A 26,440-nucleotide genomic window follows, 5' to 3' on the forward strand; every position below is an offset into this window, starting at 1 on the left:
TACAATTATGGAATAATGGGGATTTTTTGAAGACTATGTTTGGTTTCACTTTTAACAATGACAAAATCCCTATAAAACTCTTCCTGGTGCACACTTGTAAGTGTCTGTCTGTAGTGCAGTGGTTCATGTTGCAGCCTATGGAACAAGATGACCCAGGTAATCCAAGAATTTTTTTTATTTTTTTTTTTTAATTTTAAAACAGGTTTTACTGCATTGTATTGTGGATATTGGAAATTTTGCACACATTCAAAGTACACGGAGTACATTTTTTCAAAATAAAACCCCAATTAAAAAAAAAAAATACAAATGTCTATTACATAACTTCTTTTCATTTTTATGACCAAATACTCAACTGTTTGTACAATGTTTCTTCATTCAAAAGTACTCTTTCTCACAGACACACATGCTCACACAATAGGGTTTTTCCAAAATAAAAGCCTTAAATGTGATAAATCATCACTTTTATACTCACTTATTCATACAATTTCAAATCATTTTTCAAACTGATTCTTTCTCTCACATATAAACAAATGCACATACACACAGTAGGGTTTCCAAAATAAAAGTCTCATTTAAAGGTGATGGTGTTTCAGCAGAGGGTCACTGGTGTTCTGTACAGATGTAAGGAGGACAGACAGTTTAGGGTGGGAACTGGTATCGGGACAGAGAGGTGTGAGTGGAGCTGAGGTTTCGACGGTCACGGGAGGCGGATCGTGGGGGAGGTGGATCACGCGTGGGGCGAATCGCGGGGGAGGCGGATCGCCTGGTGCGAGGGTCCCGCCCAATGCTGCTTGCAGCTTTAATTTTACTCATTCTTTGGCCCACCAATTTGTGGTTTAGCTTGTTTAGCTTGTGAGTAAAGTAGTACCATATTAATAATTAAACAGTATTACTATCCAGGGTGTCGTGGCCATCATCATCATCATCATCATCTCTTTACCTCAAACAGAAGTCCGTCTCCTGACATGATGACGATAGCGTCCCACTGTGACAGGTCGGCCTCCCTCATCAACTCCCTGGCGTGGTTCTGCCGCTCTGCAAAACACACACACACACACACACACACGTATATTTACAAAAATGTTCATCATGAGTGTGCTTCCTGTATGAGACATACTCTGACTCATTTCCGGTCCGAGGTCAGAGGTCACAGCCTCTTCTCTGCTGAAGGACACTCACTCCTCTTTCCCACCTGCACATTTCATGTTTTTTTTATTCAAGTCATGAGTCTAATCTGAGGTAAATGTAGATTCTCAATCCTTTTAATCTTCCCTCCCTCTTTCCCTTCGGTTTTCCAAATTAAAGTTTCACCGTATGAGTGAAAGCTGATATATGGTCTTAAATGAAGCGTCTAGTGACCTGCCAATGAGACTGAAACAACTAAATTACCCAGAAGCACTCTGTCAAATTACTGCAGGGCTGAATAATCTGATGAAGTGGGACTGTGGTGACAGAGCGAGCAGCTTGTTAAGACGCGGCCAGAGTATGAGGAAGTAGTGGACTGAAGTTGAAAAACTGAATTCTCACCATTAGTCAGAATTGTTAGTTCATCAGCAGTAGAGTTAAACGGATCACCCCACCGTACCTTGAGTTAAAGATGTTGTGGAAAATATTTACACTTAAATTCGCACATATACCTACATACCATATACATAGTGTCGTTTGAGGCTGATGTTAAATAAATGATGGATCATGTCACATATTTTTCTTTTTTCAAGGGACAGAAATAAGGTAAAATCATTCAATTAATCAGCAAAAAAAGAGAAGAGAAGAGAAGAGAAGAGAAGAGAAGAGAAGAGAAGAGAAGAGAAGAGAAGAGAAGAGAAGAGAAGAGAAGAGAAGAGAAGAGAAGAGAAGAGAAGAGAAGAGAAGAGAAAGAAGAGAAATCCAGAGATTGGTCCACTGCTATAAAACGCTATATATGGCTTGATATTACAATTTTCATTTTCTTTGTATTTTAAAAGCACTCCCACACATGATATTTATTACATACAATCAACAAAATATCTAAATAAAATAAAACTGTACCAATGCAAAGAATTTTGGCTTTGGCTTTACAATGAAAGCACCCATCATTAACACTGGTCAGTCAATTTATGAATGTAGCACAACCACAGTTAAAATCCACAGAGAGACACTAGTGGGCTGGTCACATTATGCTACAGATGATGGAATTCTGGGAGTAACTTTTACAGCTGTGAAATTTAACTCCCTGTATCAATACCAGCTCCTTCACTGGAATAAGTATCCTGTTGTTGAGAGCGGAAATCACTATATTATCAATAAATCTAACACTTCTTATTTTGCTTTCTTTGTTCTCAGTGCAGTAAATCAACCTTTAAATATCAGTTTTGTTCATGCACTTTGTAGGACTGTACTCTCTGTTTCTCAGTTGCAGTCATCTGTCAGAGGATTAAAGTTCAGTAAGAGTCATCTGAAGTGTGAAAAAAAAGCCAGTGAGGTGCACCAGACCATCAAAACTTCAGTCCCAACTCCTCCTTACCCCTCCACCTGCAACACTTGCAGCCTCTCACTCTAGCTACCTCATAACCTTCATCCTTTTTGCCTCCACCAGCAAGGTTATGTTTTCATTGCAATGAGTTTGTCAGTCTGTCAGCAGGATTACACAATAACCACTGCACACATTTTCATGAAACTTGGTGGAAGTGTGTAAAGAAGGGCATCAGCCAAGGACAAACCCCTTCAATTCTGGAGCGGATTCATAATAATTTTCATCACACTTTTTCAAACATTGCAGCACACAAAATTAGAATGAGAGGACTGAAGGTCTTAGACGGGGTATGTGGTCTACTCAGTGCCCTTCTAGTATTTTTTATTCAATTCAATTCTGCTTTTATGTTTCTTAGTAGCAAGCCAGATTTTTAACTGGAAAATAATATATAATCTTGGAGCTATTGACATATGTAGTACTTTTTTTTTTCTTTTTGGACTTACATCCAGAGAGATGCCACCAATGTCTGCATAAGATACGTATTTATTTATTTATTTATTTACTTATTCATTTCGAACATGCAAAGTGAAGCAAATTAAGACAGAAACAAAATAACATTTAGATGAACAGAATCTATCTTCAAGTACGTGCAAGTCTGAATTTTCCATGGTCAAAAAGGAGCAGGAAGTATAAACTTATTTAATCCTAACCCTCAAGTGCTTTTACACCTTTATCACTAACTTAATACAACAATCTAACAATACTTTTTCCTAATTTTAGCATTCAACCACAACTAATACATAACACAGTAATTGAATTATACACAACAATATGATCATGGCAGTACAATCATACAAACAGACTCAACAATTCAACAATTTTCTTCAATAATTACAGCATATTTATCAAAACAACATTATCCATAAACAAACAACCCTCATTGTCATTATGAAATACTGTACCTCACAAGAATCAATTCTTTTTATCTTTTTTTAAACGGAATTATGTATATTTGTTTTATCTCCACACACAGTTTGTTCCACAATTTTACTCCATAGTAATACAGAAACTTTTAACGTACTTTATGAATCTTTAAATTTAATTTTCCCCTTAAATCATACCCTCCCTCTCTTTCACAAAACATTTCTTGAATATTGCCCGGCAGTAAGTTATTCTTGGCTTTATACATTATTTGAATAGTTTTGAACTCCACAAGGTCAATGTGTTTTAAGGTTTTAGATTGATACTGAATACAGTTTACTGACCTATGAAGTTTCATTTGTGTTTCTACCCTGTAACTACCTTGTTCTGCTGTTTAATTCAGCCATTGTGGTAATGGCTTAACCTAACATAAGAAAAGCACTGTAATCCCATCTAACACACACTGTTACACACCATCCTCTGGAGAGGATTTGATTTCTCAGCCTCTCCTCTTACACTACCGTCCCCAAACTCTGCAGAATAAAAGAATCAATTCCTCTTTATCAGTCCAGTCACATCACATTTCCTTATCTATGCATAGGCTCTGTAAACTAAAAAGGTTTTAGTGACGGTATCAGCAACAAAAGAGAGAAGGACACTGCAGAGGAGAGAGAGGAGAGCAGAGGAGAGCAGAGGAGAGGAGAGCAGAGGAGGGAGAGGAGAGGAGTTTTGTTGTGGCTGAGTTTCTCCCAGTAGCAGGAGGCAGTGGATTGTGACTACGTTGCCATGCAGATTTCATCCTCACCTACTGTATGTATCCAACAACATCCAGACTGATCATCAGTCAATACTTACATATCCTGCATATCTAATCTGACATGTAAACAGACAGAGCGCTGTAGTTATCCTTACTGCTGATACTGGAAATGACGACACCTTCTTAAACAACACCGTTAAATGACAGCAGATGAATTCCAAAGTGCATTTTCTGTTGTAATAAATGTAAAAAATCAGCCATTAACAAATACGGCTCGTAGGGTCGCTTCATACAACCACAGTCTCTTTCGTCGTGTGCTTCTTAGTCGTGCTGCAGCAGAACAAATTAACAAGTGGTAAGAAAATGCTGCAAATGTGACCAACTTTGTGAAGTCAAACATGTTTTTGAAACAGTGAGAGCTGGGGTTCTTATTATACTTTACAGTAAAGTACACTACAAGAGGTACGACTCAAAGATATCATATAGATCGTGGTTCTCAGTGGTGTTTCTGTGGGGCCTCCCTTTGGAGGATGAAAAATCTCCAGGCCCCACTCAACCCCAACAACATTATAACAGTGGTGCAATTATAACTTTTACTGACAGAAACCTCATATTGTAACAATACTTTTTGCTTTCTTTGAAAAAATTTTTCTTCAAATTAAAAGTACCTTAGATTTTTGCTTAAAAATGCGAATAACTCAACAAGATGCCCCCAAGACAATATTTTTCCAAATAAAAATACGCAATTATCTTACATCTTATGACAATAAAGTTACTTTTTAGACCAACAAATTATGGTAATAAAGATGAACATTTGAACATTATCAGTGTCTGAATGAGCCCGTTACATTGCATATCTCAGAACATTAAAGTGCAAACCTGTACAAACTGTGCAAAAACATAAATATTGCACATTTTTCTTTTCCAGTCCAATCCTTGTCCATTGTCCAAACTTAAACTCTTTTGTCTAGTCTAGTGACAGATCCCCATGGCAGTAGATTTGTTTGTTGTACGTCCCTAAAATGAGTCCAGGGTGCTCCAACACTAAATTATTAGTTCCACCCTGATACATGCACTAACCATTCATAACAGTGACTCTCTACCCACATTCAAATCCAGACTCAAAACGCACCTTTTCAGAATAGCCTACCCACCATAAGTTTTACTCTCCATTTTACATCCTCATTTCTATATATCGTAATTAATCTTTTATCTGTTATTTCTTTGTATTTTATGGATTGTCTGTTTTATCTTGTTATACAGTGTCCTTGGGTGTCTTGAAAGATGCTTATAAATAAATTTATCATTATTATAAATGTATTATAACCCTGAAGAGAAAAAAAAACACCCAGGAGGGAACCATGCCTTTGCGCCACAGTTTGAGAAACACTAATGTAGATGAACTAACACAGCCTTTCACTGAAAATTAAACATATATTCAGCAAAAAAAAACCCAACATATTAGATCAAATGTTGTTAATGTTGCTGTTTCCATCTCTTTCTGAGTCTAAATGAGAGTTTCACTTGTTTGAAGGAGTTGAATGCATGCATTTTATCTCTGCAGATTTTCCTCTCAGGATGTCTGAAGCTCCTCTGTCCTCCTGCTGACCTTGTATCATGCAGTAAAAGCAGCTCCAGCTGAGTCTCCACCCTGCTGTCAGACCCATCCTGACTGCAGCCCTTGGACTCCCTCCAAACCCACAGCAGGTGATGACAGTTACACCAAAACTGCCATTTGTGGAACAGCGACAGAGACTATACACATTATGACAACTTATTCAGCTGCCAAGAGGTGCTGAAGTGCATAGTCTCTGAAATAAAGACAGAAAAATACCTGCACACACTCCAAATTGTGACTATCAGCCAATATTAGCTGATACCGATGTCTGACCAACAGATCAGTGCGATTTTAATTCACACCTTTAAATAACATCACACTGTCTCATCAGTCGCCTCATATTCCTTCTCCTCCCTTGTTTGCTTTCCTCCAATGTGAAGTAATTATAAACCACTGATGCTATTTTCTTTGTAAACTGTATTTATTATCTTTAATGAGCTAATGCCACAACAAAACCAACAACATACCACAACCTCTTATGGGTTATTCAAGCGGACGGCGGCTTCGTGCAGCAGTGTGTTTGTGTGCCAACTCTCATATGTATCTATACAGTATACTTTATATCCTTCAGGACATGAGGAAAATCTATGAAGCCGATAACTAATTGTTCAGTATTGCTTGTTATGATGAGAGAACTGATCAAATTATGATGAATTATTACTGAAGTGTGCCTTTAGTGCCTAAAGTCAGTGTTCACATATGACCCACACAGAATGATTTCAAGCATACTTCTACTAAACACACTGCACCATTTTTTCTCTTTTCCGTTCTATCTTTTGCATTCATTGCAATTCACAGTCTTTGGCGCTCTAATTATTATACCTTTTTACATTGTGATGTGATGAAAATGTGATTTATTAGTCTGCACTAATATAGTTGATGGTGAGCGCAAGAAAGCACAGCTGGTACTTAGGTATTAACCCTCCAGAGTCCAGAGTTGCACTAAAAATAGATATTGAAATGGCATTGATTTATAGCTGTTGGGCTGTTGATACAATGACAATGCTGCTTCAATATATAGAAACTAATTAACGTATAACTAAATTATCATGCAACTAAATCAAGATGATGCTGCGATCTTCTCCACAAGGATAATTTCCTTAAATCATAATTGACCGCAGGACAAAAGGAACATGAATAATCCACAACATGTCTGGAGTTTGTAATGAAATGTTCTTTAATGCTGATAATTTCCATAAAATACCCAAACAGAATCTAACTCTTGAAATGATAGTGGGGTCGCCTGTGATGCGGCAGAACTCCAAGGGTAATAGTGTTAAAAGTGAATTTAAAAATGTAAATAGGAATCATTAGTGGGGTAACACCAGCAAAGAAAGCACTGAAATCAGTCTGAGGAAAGATAAACCTGAGCTGCGACAAACAACTGATGAATGAAAACCAAGACATACTGGGTACACTTGCATGTTTTCACAGACAAAATTGATCCAGAGTAAATAAACCTTCAGTGGCTGCAGTGATTAGAAGCCAGCTGAGGGTCCCCACTGTGACTAACTGGTGTTCCTTCACACTTTGTGCAGATAAGACACTGACAGACACTTCCTGCCCTCGGTTGAGCCTGAACTGTGGAAGAATTCAGCAAAGCTACAGACTTTAAACATGGAGCTCTTTTGTGGTCAGCCAATGGAAAAGTACCTAAATGAGTGAAAATGAAAATAAAGCTGCACTTTAGAAAGTGTATTTACACCAAGCTGTAATTATACAAAGTGGTAACAACCACATTAAACAAGTGGATCCTGGAAATGGTTGCTTTTCAAATCACTGAGTGGTGATGGTGTCAGGACTTGACAAACCCTGCACTTATAAGGATGGAGCTTTACAAATATTGCACTGTGCAGGACTTGGAAAAGGAGAAGAAACAAATATTTTCCATTTCTACTTTAACTACTTTAACCCATCTTTCCCTCTGTTGTTTACTGCTACCTACTATGCAACTTCTTTATGTCTTATAATATCAGATTATTTTTCAATTCCATTCAACCATATAAAAGTTAAAAGTCAAAAGTAAAAATGAAGCTTCATCCCTCGACAGAAAATTAAACCAGTTGCTTTATTTGTTTCTTTTCACAAAGTTTCTACAGTCTGTGTTTGCAATTCACTCACATAAAGTCAGAGGGAAAAAGTTTCCAGACACCCTTGAAATTTTATACAATCTCAAATATTATCATGAAATATTAGGGGAAAAATCCTTTTTTATGTTTACAAAGGTATGGCTGGATTAGACAGACACAAACAAGTGTAAATGATATTTGTGTTTATTGTTAACAAGAAAAATAACAAAACTAAATTCTTGACAGTTTCAACATGTTGTGCCCGGATGTGTTCAGTATTTCGCTGAAACATCCAGTTTTGACCTCGATGGAATAGTGCATGTGCAGAAGGCAGCATGTGGGTTTGGAGAATGAAACAATACATGGCAGACTTCAACGACTAAAAGAGTGATTCTTAATGTAGCATATCACAATGCATGGGGTGTCCAAAAACTTTTTCCACCACTGTATTTACCTTGCAGTATTTATGATTTTTTTGAGCCAAAAAAAGGTTTAAAAACAATTGTCTCTACATTCTTACTGTAATCATTTTAATATAACCATCATATTTGGATAAAGTAGAACAAAATACTAAAAAACAACAAATGGAAGACTACAATAAAGGAGCAGCTCAGAGATGTTGTTGGAAGCGACATGTGTCCTCTCTAGTAAATATTTGTAATATGTATTGAGCAGATGAGTCGAACTAAAAGAGGAAGACGGGCAATTTGCTGTTGTTTAATTAATCCTATCTGACAGACGTCTTAGGATGCCTTCGCTGCTGGGGGAAATGAGTGTACCATCTTTATTGCCACACAGACAAATACATGCAAACTCTGAACACACATAGACCATATACACAGTGACAAACCCACACCCCCCCTCTCTACATCGGACCCCTCAGCGGTGCAGTCATCCTTCATCTATCCTCCACCATTGGCAGAGCCTACAGCTGCTACACAGCCAAGGATCCAATAATGAGTGTGTCTACTTATGTTACCATCCCCATTGAAGAGACTTACTGCCATACGGCTCACACAAGATGCTCATGATGCACAAGAGTTGTAGACAAGTTATTTACTAAGTGTTCTGGGCAGCGGAATGACTGAAAACTATCACTGTGGATACTTCTGTGGACCAGTTCCAACTCTGCTTAATGGAGACAAAGTTATGTTGTTACTTGTTTGGAAAATACAGCATGTCTAGTTAATGTCAATCCAGCTTCCAAATGAGAGATGAGCATTTGTGATGGAGCTTTTTTTCAGGAAATTCTCAGTGTTAAGTGTGTAAAATGCAAATCTCATAAACCCATATTTTATTCACATAGCATACATAGAAAGCAGGCCAAAGACTTAAAAAATTTGCTATTTTAAGAAAAAAATTTGGTAATTTTGACTCTTTTGGCAGCAACACATCTCCAAAAAGTTTGTGACAGGGCCGTGTTTACCACTGTGGAGTATCCCCACTTCTGTTAACAATGATCCATGAACATCTGGGAACTGAGAAGACCAGGTGGTGGAGTTCTGGGAGAGGAATATCATCCCAATCTTATCTGATATGGGATTCTAGCTGCTCAACAGTCCTGGGTCTTCTGTACCAAATGTTTTTAATTGGTGAAAGGTCTGGACTACTGGCAGGCCACTTCAGGACCCCAGACTCCTTCACAATGCAGTAAATGGTTCAGTACTGTCTTTCTGAAATACAGTAGTGGCCAAAATTATTAGAACACCTGACTTTTTTTTACCTCCAAAACATGATTTCATTTCATTATATTCATGAGACATGCAGATGGTTGCTCTGAGCACAACAAATATCAGATGAAGTGAGTCCTACTGTTTTTATCCACTTTTAACTTTTAAGCAGGACAGGCCTTGTCCATTCAACAGAATCACACAGCTGTGTCCTAACACTCACCGTCAGTTTATCCACAGTCACACCTGACAGTGGTCGCTTTTCCATTGTATATATGAGCAAAACTTTACTGATATTTACTAAATGTCGAAAAAACAGACGTGTATAATGTCAGGTTTTCCATTAAATCACAAATGCAATGATTTATTTATTTATCGCGAGATGACACGAGAAGCCATTCCATAAACATGGCGACAGATGGAAATATCATGTTGATTTACAGATATATTCATTATTATTATATATTACTTGTCTATCACGTACTAAATTAAAAAATGATTAGTTTCCTGGTGTGTCCACACATACCACACCATGTTTCTTTTAAAACTCTTCTTCACTTATTGTAACGTCCGTCAACATCCGTTTTTTTTATTCACATGACTCTAGCTGCAGAAAAAGGTCTTTCCATTGCAGTTTTGTGTGATATACCAATTGCGCTACGCCCAAAAAAACCACCTCTTGCCAGTGCAAAACTTGCAATCGAAAACAGGAGTTTGAACAAAATTGTCGTTTTTAAATAGGTAAATTTTATGGACAAGTTATGTTTGGGCAGATTGAGGGTTAATAGAAAAGTGACTAATGATACACAAGGGATTTGGTGGGTGATTGACAGTGAAATAGGCCTGGCTGGTTTTGTTTTTTTTTCTGTGTAGGAAAATGACCAACATCTCTTAATGATGCCTCTATTCTATGGTTTACAGAGCCTATTAATGACTTTTGTTTAAGGGTATTTTACTGGCCAGTAAAAAAAGAGCCTTTTAAATATGCCAAGTGTTCGAATAATTTTGTTCACCACTGTATACTCCTGCCCTGAAAAACATATGGACTGAACGGGAGCGTATATGGCTCTAAAATCTGTTCTGCTTAAAATCTGCTTCCATAGGCACTAATGCAGCCCAACACCATCAGAAATGCAAGGTTTTCAACTGAACACTGGTAACAAGCCCAATGATCCCTCTCCTCTTGAATCCATGATTGCCAAAAAGATTTAGATAGATTATCTAGATTTATCTGACGTCACAATAGTTTTCTACTTTGCCTCAGCCCACTTTAAAAGAGCTTTGACCCAGAGAAGATGGTGGCATTTCTGGATCATGTTCACACCTGGCTTTGTCTTAGCACGACAGAGCTGCAACCTGATGTTTTGGATGGCACGGAAACCTGTGTTCATGAACAATGATTTTTGGAGGTGTTTCAGAGCCCATGGAGTGATTTCCATCATAGAATCATTCCTAGTTTTAATCCAATGATGCCTAGGGGCTCAAAGGTCATGATTTCAAATACTGATTTTTATCCCTGGCCCTTGCACACAGAGATTTTTACAGATTCTCAGACTCTTTGATCCTATATACTGTCGATAAAGAGACATTCAAAGGCAATATGTAAACAGTGTTTCACAGGCTACAGGCCCCTCTGCCCATCAGACGAAAAGGTTCCTCCAGCTGTTTATTCATAATACCCTTTGCATGTGCCAATATCAAATTCAAAATTACCTTATTGTTTCTTAAAATAGCCCATTTTGTATGTTCTGCTGTGACTAAAATGCGGGTTTATGATACTAGTAATTTGCTGGATTCTCTTTCACTTACATTTTACAGATCAAATGATCAAATGACACCAGAAAAAAGTCTGCAGTTCAATATTATGCTTTGGTTTGATTGTATTACAGATCACACTCTTTATATGGTACAACACCTACATTTTGTAGCAACTTATAGTCTCATTTTCTATTTGTTTAATCAGCTTTGCACAGCAGCTGCTACCTCCACATCTGTTCTTTTGTACTCACAACTGAACACATTTTCTATGCAGTTGAAGCGTTTTTCTTTTATTCATTACTGTTAAACACTCATATTTTAACTGTGTAGTCTTAAAGCAAACACATCAGCGTCTCTGACTGTAAGAACTTTATCAGTTGGAGATTACCTGTCACCAAATATCTTTACAATTGTCATGCTTTGTTAGAGACATAGATTTGAGGCTTAAATCTTTTCTTTTACATGGTGCAGGATTAACATGTCAAAAAGTACATCTCTGGAATCACAAAAAGATCAAGCTCTTTTGAAACTCATGTACTTTCCACATTCACTGCAGGGAACGGGTAAGCCGATTGCTTGTGCATTTCTGTCTTTCTTCCTCTCTGTAGTTCTCTCTTTCTGCCTGCCCTCTTTTCTCTGCCGGTGCAACTCCCACCGCGATGAAAGACCTTTTTTATGTGTTATCTGACACTGCGCTGATGTGTGAACAGGCACAGACAGAGGGTAAAACCCTGCATGACAGATGAGCAAAAACTACAGCAAATAAGTGAAATGCACCACAGCTGATGAGATATGTATTTGCTTTCATATGGATGAGGGAGTTTTCTAATACTCCCTAACCTAATGTTCATGAATGCATAAATATCCCTCATGAGATTATCAGACCAAATCAAGGCAAAGGGGGATTTTGTGTCCGCGTGTGTTTATCATGGAAGTGTCTTTATCCATATGTGTGTCTGAATGTGTGTTCCCTTATTTATGACATAACAACTCTACATGCATATGGGTCAGAGGCAGTTGATCAGCATAATGCTGGTGACAGCATGAAAACACGAAGAGGATTTACAAAAGAGGCCGGGTGGTGGGACAGGGAGAGGATAGAGGTGCTGTTGTGTTTATGACTGATCATCAGATGCAAATATTACAAGTGCAAGATGATCTGCTCTGTGACGGAAATCATTATCTCATCGTCAAAAAACAAACACACGTGACAAATGTGATTTACTATAAGTCTGTTGTGTGTTTGCGGCTTAAAATTTGAAAAGACAAATGATTGTGAGATCATAATAAGGATTACAGGACTTTAGTGACTGAACCGTTGCATGTAAAAGCATCATTTTGCCAATTAGTGTTTTTTAAATCTTAGCGTGGACAATCAAGCAACTCATTCAAAGCAGCCAATCACCAAATAGTACAGCTACGAAAATGTTCTTCAAACTCCACTAATCTAATTTAAACAGGAAAAGCTGAAATCCTTCCCATCCCATCTCTGCAGAAATTTTGCCTCTGGAATTAAGTCTTTCTTTTTTTGTTAGAAGCAGGATAACTGTTGAACTAAACACCTAAGCTCAATAAACTCAATAATAAACTCTGGTCACTGAATATCAACCTAAATATAAGTAACAAATAAATGTGGAAATAAATTCAATAAATGCAAATTTTAGATGTGCCTTATATAAAATAGGCTCTGCCATAAGTATATAAAATTGACAAGTACTGATAAATCTGCAAAACCAGTAATGATAAATACTACACTTGCTCTCGGGCTAATTTGATTAACTGCTTTACTTTCTAAGTATCATGAAAATTGCCTGAATCGCAAAATTGAAATTATAACTTGAAAGATGCTTCCTGCTCAACAAATTTCTATGCAACCTACTGGTTTCTGGTGAAATATCAACTATAAATTTGTTTTTCTAGTCATATATGACATGAAAAATGAAAAAAGGTAAAAATCCTAAATCATCCATACATTGAAAAAATTGAGATTTCACTGTTTGGCTTGGTCATTAAGCTCTAGCTTGTACAATATGAAGAAAATCTGACGATATCTCTGCAATAAATGCCAATATGAACTAAAAAATTATTTCAAGCATGAAGCTGTGAATGTTATAAACTGGTCAGTATTCTTGATGAAAATAAACACTTAATAAAGATGACAGATAAATATCAGGTTTTCCCACAGAGTGACAAATTACTTTCATTAATGTATATTCTTTTAACATGAGACAGGTAAAGTTTTGTCAAATTTCAGAATATTTTTGAAAAATAATCCATAGTGGATGTCGATCCTAAGAATTGTGCATCCCCATTACATCTAAAATGCAATGTATCACAAATATTGTGCAAAATTTGACATAAATGTTCATTTGAATGCAAGGAAGACATAAAAGAGTTTGAAAGTCACATCTGTTTATTCTTATGAATCTGATCTCTGAGAAACACCTGGAGTTTGACAAAAACATTAACTTGAAGTGATTAAATTTTTAAAAGGGGTCAAAGGTCAATGTTGCAAATTACATAAATGAAAGTTTGCTTCAACAAAGCATCTGTCACTAATTGCAGGTCGTTAGTGATGAAAGACCTTCATGAACATGTAAGTTCTCACTTGTCCAAGTCATAGTTAATCTTTACTTTTCAAGTTCAACTGGACTGGTTTTCATTCATGAAAACATTTCATCTCTCATCCAAGAAACGTTATCAGTTCTGATATGAAGTGTTGAAGTCATTTTAATGAGAGACAAAACATTTTCAAGAACGAAAACCAGTCCAGTTGAACTTGAAACCAACTACGGATTAATTTCATGAACATTTAATGATACAAAGATAGTGGACGCATCTGACTGAGCTTATGGTTCTTGTTGTTTTCATTCAGCACGGACACTGAAAAAACACAGGCTTTGTCCTCAAAGGAGCTATTCCTAATATTTATACTTACAAAATTATCATTTAAAATCTTTAAAAGAAGGTTCTTGTTGTGCCAAAGATATCAAAGTTAAAAGCATAATACTTGTATCTATTGCATTTCAGGAAGCCTTATGTGTGTTTATGGTGCCAGGTCATGATGCAATACATATGAAAATACAATGGTGGAGAAACGTTTCTGAACACCCCATGCATTTGTGACATACTGCATTAAGAAGCACTCTTAAGTCATTGAATTCTGTCAAGTATTGTTCCATTCTCCAAACCCACATACTCCATTCTGCATGTGCTCTGTTCCATTGAGGTCAAAACTGAGTTTTTCAGCAAAATAATAAAACACATCCAGGGCATGACATGTTGAAACTGTCAAAAATTTAGTTTGGTTATTTTTTTCTTGTTAACAATAAATTTACAAAAAACAATTTGCATTTGCTAGTATCTGATGTAGCCACACCTTTTGAAACACAAAAAAGATTTTTTTTTTCACAAATGTTTCATGATAAAATTTGAAATTGGTTAAGATTTAAAGCTGTCCGAAAACCTTTTCTTCCACTACTGTATGATTGATCCTTCAGTACTGTTAAACAGTATCTTGATGCAGTTCCAACTCACCAGTGATCACCAGAGTGTGAGGGACTCCGGCCTCATTGAGCATTCGCTGGATATGGTTGTTGTAGAGAGTGAGCGCCTGTCCTTTCCCGCTCTGTGGATTCACCAGCAGCATCATTCGACACGGACAAGACAACTCACTCATCAACACGCCTACAGAGGAGAGAAAAACACAGGCAGCTGTAAATTAAACAAACAGCTGAATCATTTAATCTGCATCACGAATCACATCGACCAGCCGACAGAGTAGGCTTAAGATGGGCCGTGTATTTATTTCACTGACTATAATGTTGAACAAAAAGGTGCATAAGACCCTCATTTCATTTACATTTGTGTAAATTAACTCTATAAATGTTGTTTGTCTCTATATGTCAGCCCTGCGATGAACTGGCGACATGTCCAGGGTGTACCCCACATTTGCCAATAAGTAGCTGGGATAGGGTTAGGGTTGGCGACCCCCATGACCTTAGTGAGGATAAATCGAGTTCAGATAATGAATGAATGAATGAATGAATGAATGAATTCTATAAATGTCTTTGTGTCATTTTAATACAAAATCTCCCGCTCAACCCTCTTCCTTCTGATGCTAGTAAATGTGAAGTGCTCTAAACTCATCTGTTGTCAGTGGTATGTGGTAACATCCAGTAGAAGAAGCAGCCTCTTTGGTAAAATTTTAACTGCAGGGTGGATGTAAATGAGCGTTCAAAGTATCTTAGGGATCAAACAGATTTCTGAGGGTTACATGAGGTTACACAGATCTTACAAATGCAGATCCCAAATCTTTTTAAAACACTCCGAAGATTACAATCTCTCCGAGACACAGCATTCGGCTTAAGAGGGGATGAAGGAGGAAGAAGCTGGTTTTTGTTCCCACAGTGTCCGAGAAGGAGTATTAAAATGTTGCCTGTGGGAGGCTGTGCTTTAAATTTTATGTCTGGAATGAGATGGAGAAAACCGAGCTGGACAGACACAGATATGATGATAAAACTGCTTTTTTTACACCTCATGAGAGAAAAACTCAGAGTATAACAGGAAGCCATCAGACACATTTGATACACTGCAGCTGTGGGATGATTTTACAGGTAGGTACACACAGTCCTCTCTGTTGGAACAATGGCACACTCCACTGAGACTCTTCTCTATGTCACGCCTTGTCAACACACCGTACACACAAACAAAATACAGCCCAATAGACAAAATCCCCACAGTTGTACCTTGGGTGAAGGCTGATCTCACTTTGTATCACATTCTGCTGTGCTTTTATAAAGATCAAAACACTGTGAGCGAGGAGAGAACCAAGCGAACCAAACAAGTCTGACAGCTGATGAATGAGTAACGATGGGTGGAACAACTGAAGTGCAAACGCTTCGTGAATAAGTACATCGAACTGGTTCAAAACCTAATTGGCAGGTTTCGTTTTAGAGGATGCAGCGATTACAGTTATCATGCTGGAATGCAGTGAAACAGGTCAGAAAAAATCCATGCACAGCAACACACCTTCACAGAGTATTGTTCACATGTCGCTGGAGTTTGACCTGAGGTAAACTCTTAATTTCCTTACTCCTGTAGGCGGTGTATTTTGATTTTAATCACTTAATTTATTGTTTCACTTTGTAGAAATGTACATTCTTGCTCATTGTGATCAATTATCATCAGTATTTATCAATTGTTATCAATGGATCAGGTTAAATGTACAGCCCTTTATGTGTTGAGCTGATTTGAAAAGCAAAATATGTTTATTAAAGCACAAAATAATATTTGAGATATCAGTAGGTTTAATAAGCCCTGTGATGAAGTGGTGACACATCCATGGTGTACAACACCTTTACCTGTTGGTAGTGGGGATAGGCTGTAGCACATTCACAACCCTCTCAAGGACTAAGTGCTTCAGAAAATGAATGAATGAATGAATGAATGAATGAAAGAAAGAATGAAAGAATGAATAAGCTTTAAATATAAAAAATCATTATTTATAGGTTACTTTTAATTGGGCTGGAGATGTCTTGAACCCAAACACTCTATCCCAGTGTTTTTCAACCTTGGGGTCAGGACCCCACATGGGGTCGCCTGGAACTCAAATGGGGTTACCTGAAATTTCTAGTAATTAATAAAAATTAAGAAAAAACAAAAACAAAAAACTTTCGAATAAAAAATATATGGTGAGTAGAGAGAGACAATTTATAAACGACATGACAAACTCTGAAGCTGAAACTGAAGCACTGTAATACTGTTTATTTTTCAAATGTTCATTGTGGTCAGGTTGAGATGCTGCAGCTCTTTCATAATTCATAGTCTGAGTTATTGTTTGTTCAGTATTAATTGTCAGCCTTGTAAATACAAGCTGGACTGACTGTACATATCCTGACCAAGGAAAATCAAATTCTCACTTTGTGCAGTAATCTACACCTGGCTTTTCTGCCTCCGTTCATAGTAATATACATTAAATAACATAAATGTCGTCTAAAATTAATGTTTATTTACAACATAGTATAGCAAACTATTACATGATCAAAAACAACATAATTTTAGAAAAAAAAAAAAGTCTCTGTTTTGAATGTCTGGGGTCGCCAGAAATTTATGATTTTAAAATGGGATCATGAGCCAAAAAACGTTGGGAACCACTGCTCTATTCTCTGGACAGTAATACATACTAGATATTTTTCTGCACATTTGAGCCTCTTCTCCATAAAAACTGCACTAGATTGCAAAAATGAAAATTTTTACAAATGGTTTGAATGTATCCACATGGAAAATAAAGACTTTAGAAACTAACAGCATCAGAGCATATGTCTATTCCTGCTATATCTAATGAACATACACCTGAAAAATCCATTAGGTCAAATAGGTGTCGAAGTCAGTGTAATTCCTGCAGTAGACTGAGGTCAGCACAGACACATTTCAGAGATGGACACATGTACCTGTGTTGTGGTTCACTTCAACAACTTCAACAAACATTTATGGCTAGTGTAAAAGTTAACTTGACGTTGCTGCTCAATTTCATGACACACTTCAGCCTCTGCATCTGCTAAATCCAGTATTATCCACAGTATGTTTAGAGTTTGTCAGAAACAATGGTTTTTCTGAGCATTTGGTACCAGTTTAAGTCCAGGAGCTGAGGTGAATTTCATACACAGCCCATACTTTTTGGTCAGGAGTCCCTCTTTGTCATGGGTGCCTGGTGAGCAGCTAGGATGCATCATTTAGAAGTTAGTAGGTGGAAAAGCCCATCCATCTTCTGAACCACTGAATCATCTACAGGGTCATGGGGGTGCTAGAGCCTATTCTGCCGACCAATAGGGTACATGCTGTGGACATATCGCCTGTTCCCTGCAGGGCTGACATACACAGATGCACAACCAACTAATGAACCTATTGAGGTGCATGTCTTTGGATGGTGGGAGGAAGCCAGAGAACCTGGAGAGAACATGCAAACCCCACACAGAAAGGTCCACACCATCTAACACTGGAATCAAACACCAGGACCTTCTTACAGTGAGATAAGCATTCCCCATGGCACCAAATGTAACTTCAAATGCATAGTATGTATCTTCTGTTACTACCTCAATTAAAACAGTGTCAACCATCACTTCTGCTATTACCTTTCACAAGAAAAGCTCTGAACACGTACAATGACTGACCTCCCTTTTGGCTTATTGTAATTCAAGTGGACAAGAGGAAACAATACTTCGGCATCTACTCCTTGCTTGTGTTTTGGGCTGTAGAAAATCTTCCCTATGATGCACAAATTTGACCAAATCACAGGCATTTTCAGACAAGTAGAAGAGTCAAATACATGATTGAAAGCTGTAATCACTGATTGTTAATCACATTCCATAAAAAGCAACATGGACATAACTCTATTGCTCTGCTCCATAGCGTCACTTCTCCATAACAGCATGAAACCATAAGCTCACGTATATTTCCATTTAGGCTTTTGGGTTGGACTGAGATGAGGAAGCTGTATTAAAAATATGTATTCTCACATTCTGGTGTTTTTTTTTTTTCTCCTGATTTTCAGTTCAACTCACAACTTAATAAAAAATAGTTTGCAGTTTCATTTAGAGTATGGTAAATGACAAATGTTCATGTTATGCTATTCCATTAAAAATAAATGCTAGCTTGACAAAGGGGGTAACTCCATCAGTGACCAAATTTAACATATTGTTAGAGTGAATAAATTACAGATTTACCCAAATTTAAACATTGTTGAAAACATCTGATATACTGCAATTACACAAGTTCACAAACATATGACACTGGCCTAGCTGTGTTTGGATATTTTAATCTGGACATGCTACATATTGTGAGTTTCAGTATAGTCACTACCTACCCATTTTCTGGAAATATTCTCTTACTATGGAATATTGAAATTTTTTTGTGTGTAAAATCATTCTGAACTGTGCTATCTAATCATGTACCTTTGAGATTGTTTCTAACTATCTGAGAAATGCCATGAGAGGAAGACACAGGTTTCAGCAGTAACTTGAACAAACTGAATTATCATTTTATAAATATTAAGTCTAGTGTTACCTCATATATTAGTGTGTTTTTTAAGAGATAAACTAAGCCAAAACAAATAAGATATAAAATTACATGCCTTTAAATGTGGTTTTAGTTGTAGGGCAGCAGTTTGCAATAATTCAAGAGAAGGGTTCTAAATATTTTTACATATTGCATGGGTGGGCATCTGCAAAAAGTACAGGCAATAAGAACACATGTTAACCTGAAACATACAAAATAATTTAAGATCTATGTTTTGTATTATAGAACAAATTAAGACATTTACAAGTTTATGTGCAGTCACTCAGTGTGCACGATGCATATTCTTACAAAACCGACAGAGGAACATAAAACCTGAGGGAATGCCACAGAAGTGCCTTCATGAATCTACTGGCCTGACAGCTGGCACTGCAGGCCTTGACCTTGCTGTCTTTGTGCACACACAGACCTTGTTGTCTAAATTAAATCCCATGCCACTTCCTGCGAGCCGCCCCTCCCCTTTTCCAAACATTCCAGAGGGCCACTATCTATCTCCTCGTCTGTCTGTCCACGCTCTGGGTTTCCTCCCCTGTCATTAGCTCGACTGCAGTGGCATCATGGCACGGAGCCAAGTATGACACATATCTAATAATGCACACTAAAATCAACAGAAAACATACAGTGAAAATCTATGCAACAGCCCAACCCATGCTATTATTAGATTCTGTCCAATATGCTATACTTACAACAACGTTTGTGGGATTTTCAGGGAGGTTTTTGTTTTTCCAATGAGGACTGGAGGCTTATGGGAGCCGATAATGTATCTGGTTTGCTTGTACAGAGATGGGCGTCACACTGATGGTCAACTAATGATACGCACTACTATTGATGGTTATAGAAAGCCTCATTTATGTCAAACAAGGTGCGTTCAGTTTGGACTGATAGCAATCTAATCAGTGATGACAAAATGACACAAGAGTCTAATTACTTCAACAAAAATAATTGTGGATAAAAGTCAGTCACAAATAAAGTGATTGACGACATTGGTGTAAATTAAGTCTAACTGGATCACCATCCTCACAAACACCAGCCATGATGAAAAAAAGATGAAAAACAACAAGAAACTTCCAACAACAAAGCTGTGCTCTGCATCTCAACAGCGTTCTCTGAATCTGTGATTACAGCCATGTCATCTGCCGTCTTCAAACCACGAGCATGGGAACCGTCCCAGATCTTAATGCAATAATCACTACTGAGGTATTCCATAGGAAATGACAGCTTAAATGAGAGGGAAAAACCCAGGAGCCGGAATAAACACATTTTCCGGCAAGGTTTCTTATAATATCTGGGTACATAAAGAGTCTGAGAATAGATAGCTGTCTTAGCATTTCTGTGACAACACTGAGCTGTGTGTCCACTTCCATTAGTCACACAGAAACATGAATATTTAACTATAAACCTCAACTGTCCATGTCTTTGTGAAACTTTACCAAGTTTGAGCCACTAATAAATAATAAATTAAGTCAAAAATGTTGGTTGGCTGTAGTTTGCAAGATACGGTCTTGAGTCAAAATGTGAAAATGTGAGAATTAATGAGAATCGGTTTTATTCAGAAGATATGTTTGTCCAAAAGCTACAGATCTACTACAAGACACTGTCTGCTCATTACAATTCATTCACTTTACAAGTTCTTTGGGGTGAGAGGTTTATAAATCTATTGTATAAATGTACATAAACCAATATATATGTGTAATAACACTTAATCATATACAATGAAAGCATTCGCTAACTAGTACTTTGGTAATTTCTTTTCCAAATCATCTTATTAAAGTATGTAAGACTTAGCAGATTTAATCTCTCAGGCAGATAATTTCTAAAAATAAATAAATAAATTAATTAATTAATTAATTAATTAATTAATTAATTAAGTGCGCATAAAAAGTGTTTGGTTAAATCTCATCTCCAAAATAAACACAAAAAATGAATACTGGTGTTGTATGTCTATACCACAATATTTTAACAACATATTTCCAATTTTTCAAAATGTAAGAAATTACTCAAACACAGATTAATCCTGATCCTTCGTGGTCATTTCTAAATTCAGTAAGGTCGTGTCTGTTTGCTGCCTCATACTGACTCATCGTGATGATCGTACGTTGATGATTTGTAACTCAGTCACCAGTGTCTACATCAACTTCCTTCAAACCAGGTTCACATCAGAAACATCTGAAAAAGTAATGACGTGAGCGTAAAAACTACTAAGCCATGTGGGATTTCACAATGTTAGATTGTATCTGTACTGTTGAGCTATGTGGCTCAACATTTCATTGTTTTTTACATCATTTTTCTGTCAAACATTGATGTTGTATATTGATATGAATGTTTTAGATTCATACATATCACCATATTTCCCAGTTGGTACTGAAATATTTCTGCCTGTTGTTCACTGATGTCAGATCTAAGCTTTGATAAAAACCATTAGGGGGGAAATCCAGTTTTCACATTAAACGGATTAGTGGATTAGCGTGTTATTTAACCTAATATGTCTAATAAAATGTAACAATGGTAATATATGAAATGTTAGCTGGGCTGTGGTAAAATTCAGCTACGCTCTCATGTGCAGTAGTCTTTATCTCATCATGTAGTCTGACTACTTCATCCAGTCTGTCCTGACTTATCAGTACACATAATTTCCTTTACCACTGTGGGAAAAAGGTCTGGTTGAAACCTTTAGATGTTCAGATCTGGCTTGTTTATATTTCTATGCACAAAAAAAAGTGCTGAACAGAGCTTGTTTTGCTGGAATTTTTGCAGGCGAGCCTTGGCATTAACATGACTACAGAAAACATCATAAAGCAGGGGTGTCAAACATACGGCCCATGGGCCAAAACCAGCCAAACCAAAGGGTCTAATCAGGCCCATGGGATGAATTTGTGAAATACAAAAATGACGCTGAAGATATTAACAATACAGGGTGTCAAAATAATTTTAGTTCAGGGGCCACATGCAGTCTAATTCATTCTCAAGTGGGTTAGACCTGTAAAATATTATAATAATAACCTATAAATAACTCCAAATTTATTTTGTTTCATTGCAAAAAAACTTAGATTGTATGAAAATGTTTACATAGCCCAGTGGTTCCCAACCTTTTTTGGCTTGTGACCCCATTTTAACATCACAAATTTCTGGCAACCTCAGACATTCAAAACGAGACTTTTTTTTGCTAAAATGAATTTGTTTTTGATCATGTAATAGTTTGCTATACCATGTTTCAAATAAATGTCAATTCTAGGCGACATTTAGGCTATACAATGTATAGGAGGCAGAAAAGCCAGGTGTAGATTACTGCACAAAGTGAGAATTTGATTTTCCTTGGTCAGGATATGTACAGTCAGTCCAGCTTGGATTTACAAGGCTGACAATTAATACTGAACAAACAAGAACTCGTTCTATGAATTATGGAATAGCTGTAGCATCTTAAACCAACCACAATGAACATTTGAGAGATAAACAGTACCACAGTGCTTCAGTTTCAGCTTCACAGTTTGTCTTTTATGTGTTGTGATTGTCTTTCTCAACTCACCATATATTTATTATTAGTATTTTTTTTTAAAATCAATTACTACAAATTTCAGGTGTCCCCATTTGAGTTCCAGGCGACCCCACATGGGGTCCCGACCCCAAGGTTGAAAAACACTGACATAGCCTGAACAAATATGATCATGAAATATCTTAAGAAAAGTGCAATTTTAACAATGTTATGCCGGTTACTGTTTGTGCCTTTGTAGAGCCACAGATTTGACGTCTTTACTACAACATTCTTGGCCTGAAAAAAATCTCATGCTCCTCCATTGTTGGGTCCCTTGAAGCCAAAGTCATGCCTAGAATGTGACAATATTAACACTGCATTGTTATGGTAACCGGTCATGCTGAGGGAGGACTATGCACTGCTGTCAAAACAAAGCCTTGAGAAGTCATTCCAGGTAAGTTGAGTTGAAACCGTCAGTGAGAATGTGACATTGCAGAAGCACAAAAACTATTTCAACATGGTGTTTAAGATAGAGAAGTGACATTTGTTGATCCACTGTTTTTTTAATCCAAACTCAACTTTCTCAACAAATAAAATGGAGATCGACTGGTGACAAGATGTGACGAAATGAAACAGACATGACAAGGAGACTTAAGTATGGAGGGAAGGTGTCTTGGAATTCAGCTACTGACAGTGAAAATGGTTTTGCAATTGGAATGCTCTTTTCAGTAAGTAGTTTTTTTTTGTCTTTACATCATATTAACATGACATGAGGTTGTCATCTCTGCACAAAAACCCGCAAATGTCCAAATATCTACTTTTATACCTTATGTCTTAATTTTTTTTTTTTTTTTTTACTTCTGCAGTAAACACATTGAATCAGTACTTTTACCTGTCATTTTTACACAAAAATGTGGACTTCTATTTTAGTAAAGAATCAACAATACTTATGAAACAACACACCTACCTACATGGTACCGTTTGCACCATCATGAGAATGTTTTCATTTTTCTAGCACTATATAACAAAAAAACTTAGTTTTTTTTTGTTATATAGTGCTAGTCCCTGTAAGCTTTTTTCACACTTCTAACACAGACCTTTTCATTCAGTTTTTATTTTCCCTATACTGCACTGTGCACAGAGCAACGTGATATCATGACTTGCGTAAATATACATGCCAGTTTTAAATGGTGTGTTATCTGTATGCATTATGAGCTTTCTGTGTGAATGTTCACACTGTGTCAAATACCACGCACTGAGGGTTAAGGTTAGGGTTATGGTTAGGGGTTAGGGTCATGTGAACCGGAGATCTTGGCGTAAATTGATGCGTGATCAAATAGCGTTGAATAACATGTGAAAGGTCGAAAATGCGTACGTATAGCATGCCATAAGCATGACATACAACGTTATTTCATGAGATCAGTCTCCACGGAACAGTTGAAGGCATAGTAAACAAAGGTTACATGTCTGCATTCTGAGCACCACTTTGCCTGTGCACAGCTCTGTAATACTACTACCAAGGATAGACAGAGATCACAGTTTAGTTTTGTGTGTCATCCTTTGGATTCTGAGTTCAGTGCTTTTGAGGCTATGAGGTTTCTCATTTGACATCAGTGTATACTGTAGTTAACTACATACCTCATGTAACCTCATGATAGCAATTTTGAGATGCAGCACAATGTCTGGAGTGCATCCATCATGATTAGAGGTTCAGAACTTCTATGGGAGATCTTACACCTGTCAATCAGCCTGACACTGATACTATGTTAAGAGTCTAGACTTTGGATCTTGGCAGTGGGACGACCCCCCTGTTGCAGCTTTTAAAGGACATGCAGCAACATTTACTCAGTGAGAGGTGATAACTCTTGTCCATAATGTTGTCTGTAAATCAAAGAGCGGAGACTGCTCGAGCACACAAGCAGATTTTTGCTGAGCCAGACCACAAAGGGTGTGGAAGGAGGAGAAGGAGGTGGTAGTGGTTAGCTTTATGTAGATCTATATTAAGACAGGCGGAGAGTTTCCAACACAGAGGTTTTTGTTAAACTCATTCTGTATTTTCTGTCATCCACTTATCTACACAGCACCCCCAGCGTTGTGTTAAAGACATGCCCAATGTGCTATTAGACAGAGAGTAACATCAGGAAAGAAGAGAGAGGAGGGAGTGACGTCTAACCACAGTCTGTCCCATATGTGTATTTTAGGCTGCAGGGTCACATTAGGGAGGGGAGGTTAGGTCGCTGCATGAAAACAAACTGCAGAGCAAAAAGTTTCCAAAAGTCAGACGGTAACATTACCACTAATTTAAGTTTTCCCTTACTATGACTTTGAACTCTAATTCCAGAGTAAGTACTTTACTTTATTTTTTATTTTGTCAGACTACAGTTTTTAGGTATGTACGTGTTGTACTCGAACATGTATTTCTCTGACAACCACTTTTTTTAAATGCAAATGTTTGTGCTTTCCACGCCTTACATTTTCATAACAGGCTCAATAGTTTTAAATGCATTTGAGGAAAAATATTGACTCTTTCTAGCTTGAATCAGTGCGCTGCTTCATAACAACAAAACTGATTTCAACCTTAATGAATGGCACAACAACAAATGGCAAAAAGATGAATTGGTACACATAAAAAAACCCCCAAGGCATTAAGATGTAAAAGGTACAGACATAAAAAGGAGACACAACGATGAAGGAAAGGTGTCTTGGGATTGTGCAACTTCAGAATCAGGATCAATTTTACTGTCCTGCACAGGAAAACAGTGCTACACATTGCTACATTTGCACTGGGACACATAATAATAAACAAAACCCAATCCGTCTCAAGGCTTTGGAGTCAGCATAATCACAATTACGTAATACACCTTATGCACCTTCCTCTCCAAGGAAAAATAAATACAATAAAACAAATTAATTTAAATAGATGAGTAATTGCATGCTGTAAAAACAGTCCTCCGTTTTCACAGTGCCAAGGATAAAAGAATTCATGTAGTTATAAGATCAATACTTGTACTTCTATTATGTTTGCACAAAAACAGCTGGTAGAAAGGTCCTCCAAACACCTACTTTAATACCTCAGATTCACTTTTGCAGCAGTAAAGACATTGAATCAATTACTTCTAAGTGTATTCCTACCTGAGTTAAGAATCAGTGATATTTTTGGAACGATACACTTGTAAAATCGTGCCCTCCACCAAGTCTACTTTACTCTCTGCAACTATTAGTAGGTTTTCAAATAAGTATACATGCAGGAAATTTAGCAGTGAAACATGGGGTTATTTCCAACTATAAAAAATGACCAAATACATATAAAATGTGCCATGTGCCAGTATAAGGAGGAAATGGACTTCCCATCGTTAAAAAAACCCACAACCACATGTTCTTTTACCAGGCAAAGACTTTCTCTGAGGTGAACCAGCTGCTCTATAGCCTGAATGGTCAATTAGTGGTTGTTGTTGTCGGCGTATCACAGAATGACTTGAGAGGCTGCTTCTGAGAATAGCAAAGTGGGTGAACACTGGACCCTTTTCTTTCTTTCTGGTGCTTTACTGTACAGCTAGTCACCCTCCAGTTTGACAGGAGCTGGAACAATTTTTATTTAAGCTAAAGACAAAGTGTGTTCTGTCAGATTTCACTGCTGCTTGGATTTGCCTGTG

General features: G+C 37.2%; 1 protein-coding gene across 1 annotated transcript in view; it reads right to left on the reverse strand.

Annotated features, from left to right (window-relative positions):
- Positions 1–898: 898 nt before the first annotated feature.
- Positions 899–26,440, reverse strand: part of LOC115420987 (sphingosine kinase 2-like) — a 34,589-nt gene continuing 9,047 nt past the window's right edge. The window contains exons 2-3 of the mRNA XM_030136639.1: positions 14,783–14,932; positions 899–1,035 (exon numbers count right to left, since the gene is read on the reverse strand). Coding sequence (XP_029992499.1) covers positions 929–1,035; positions 14,783–14,932 — 257 coding nt within the window. The 3' untranslated portion in view covers positions 899–928. The remainder of the gene's footprint in view (positions 1,036–14,782; positions 14,933–26,440) is intronic.

The sequence above is a fragment of the Sphaeramia orbicularis genome, chromosome 1, assembly GCF_902148855.1.
Source record: "Sphaeramia orbicularis chromosome 1, fSphaOr1.1, whole genome shotgun sequence".
Taxonomy (NCBI): domain Eukaryota; kingdom Metazoa; phylum Chordata; class Actinopteri; order Kurtiformes; family Apogonidae; genus Sphaeramia; species Sphaeramia orbicularis.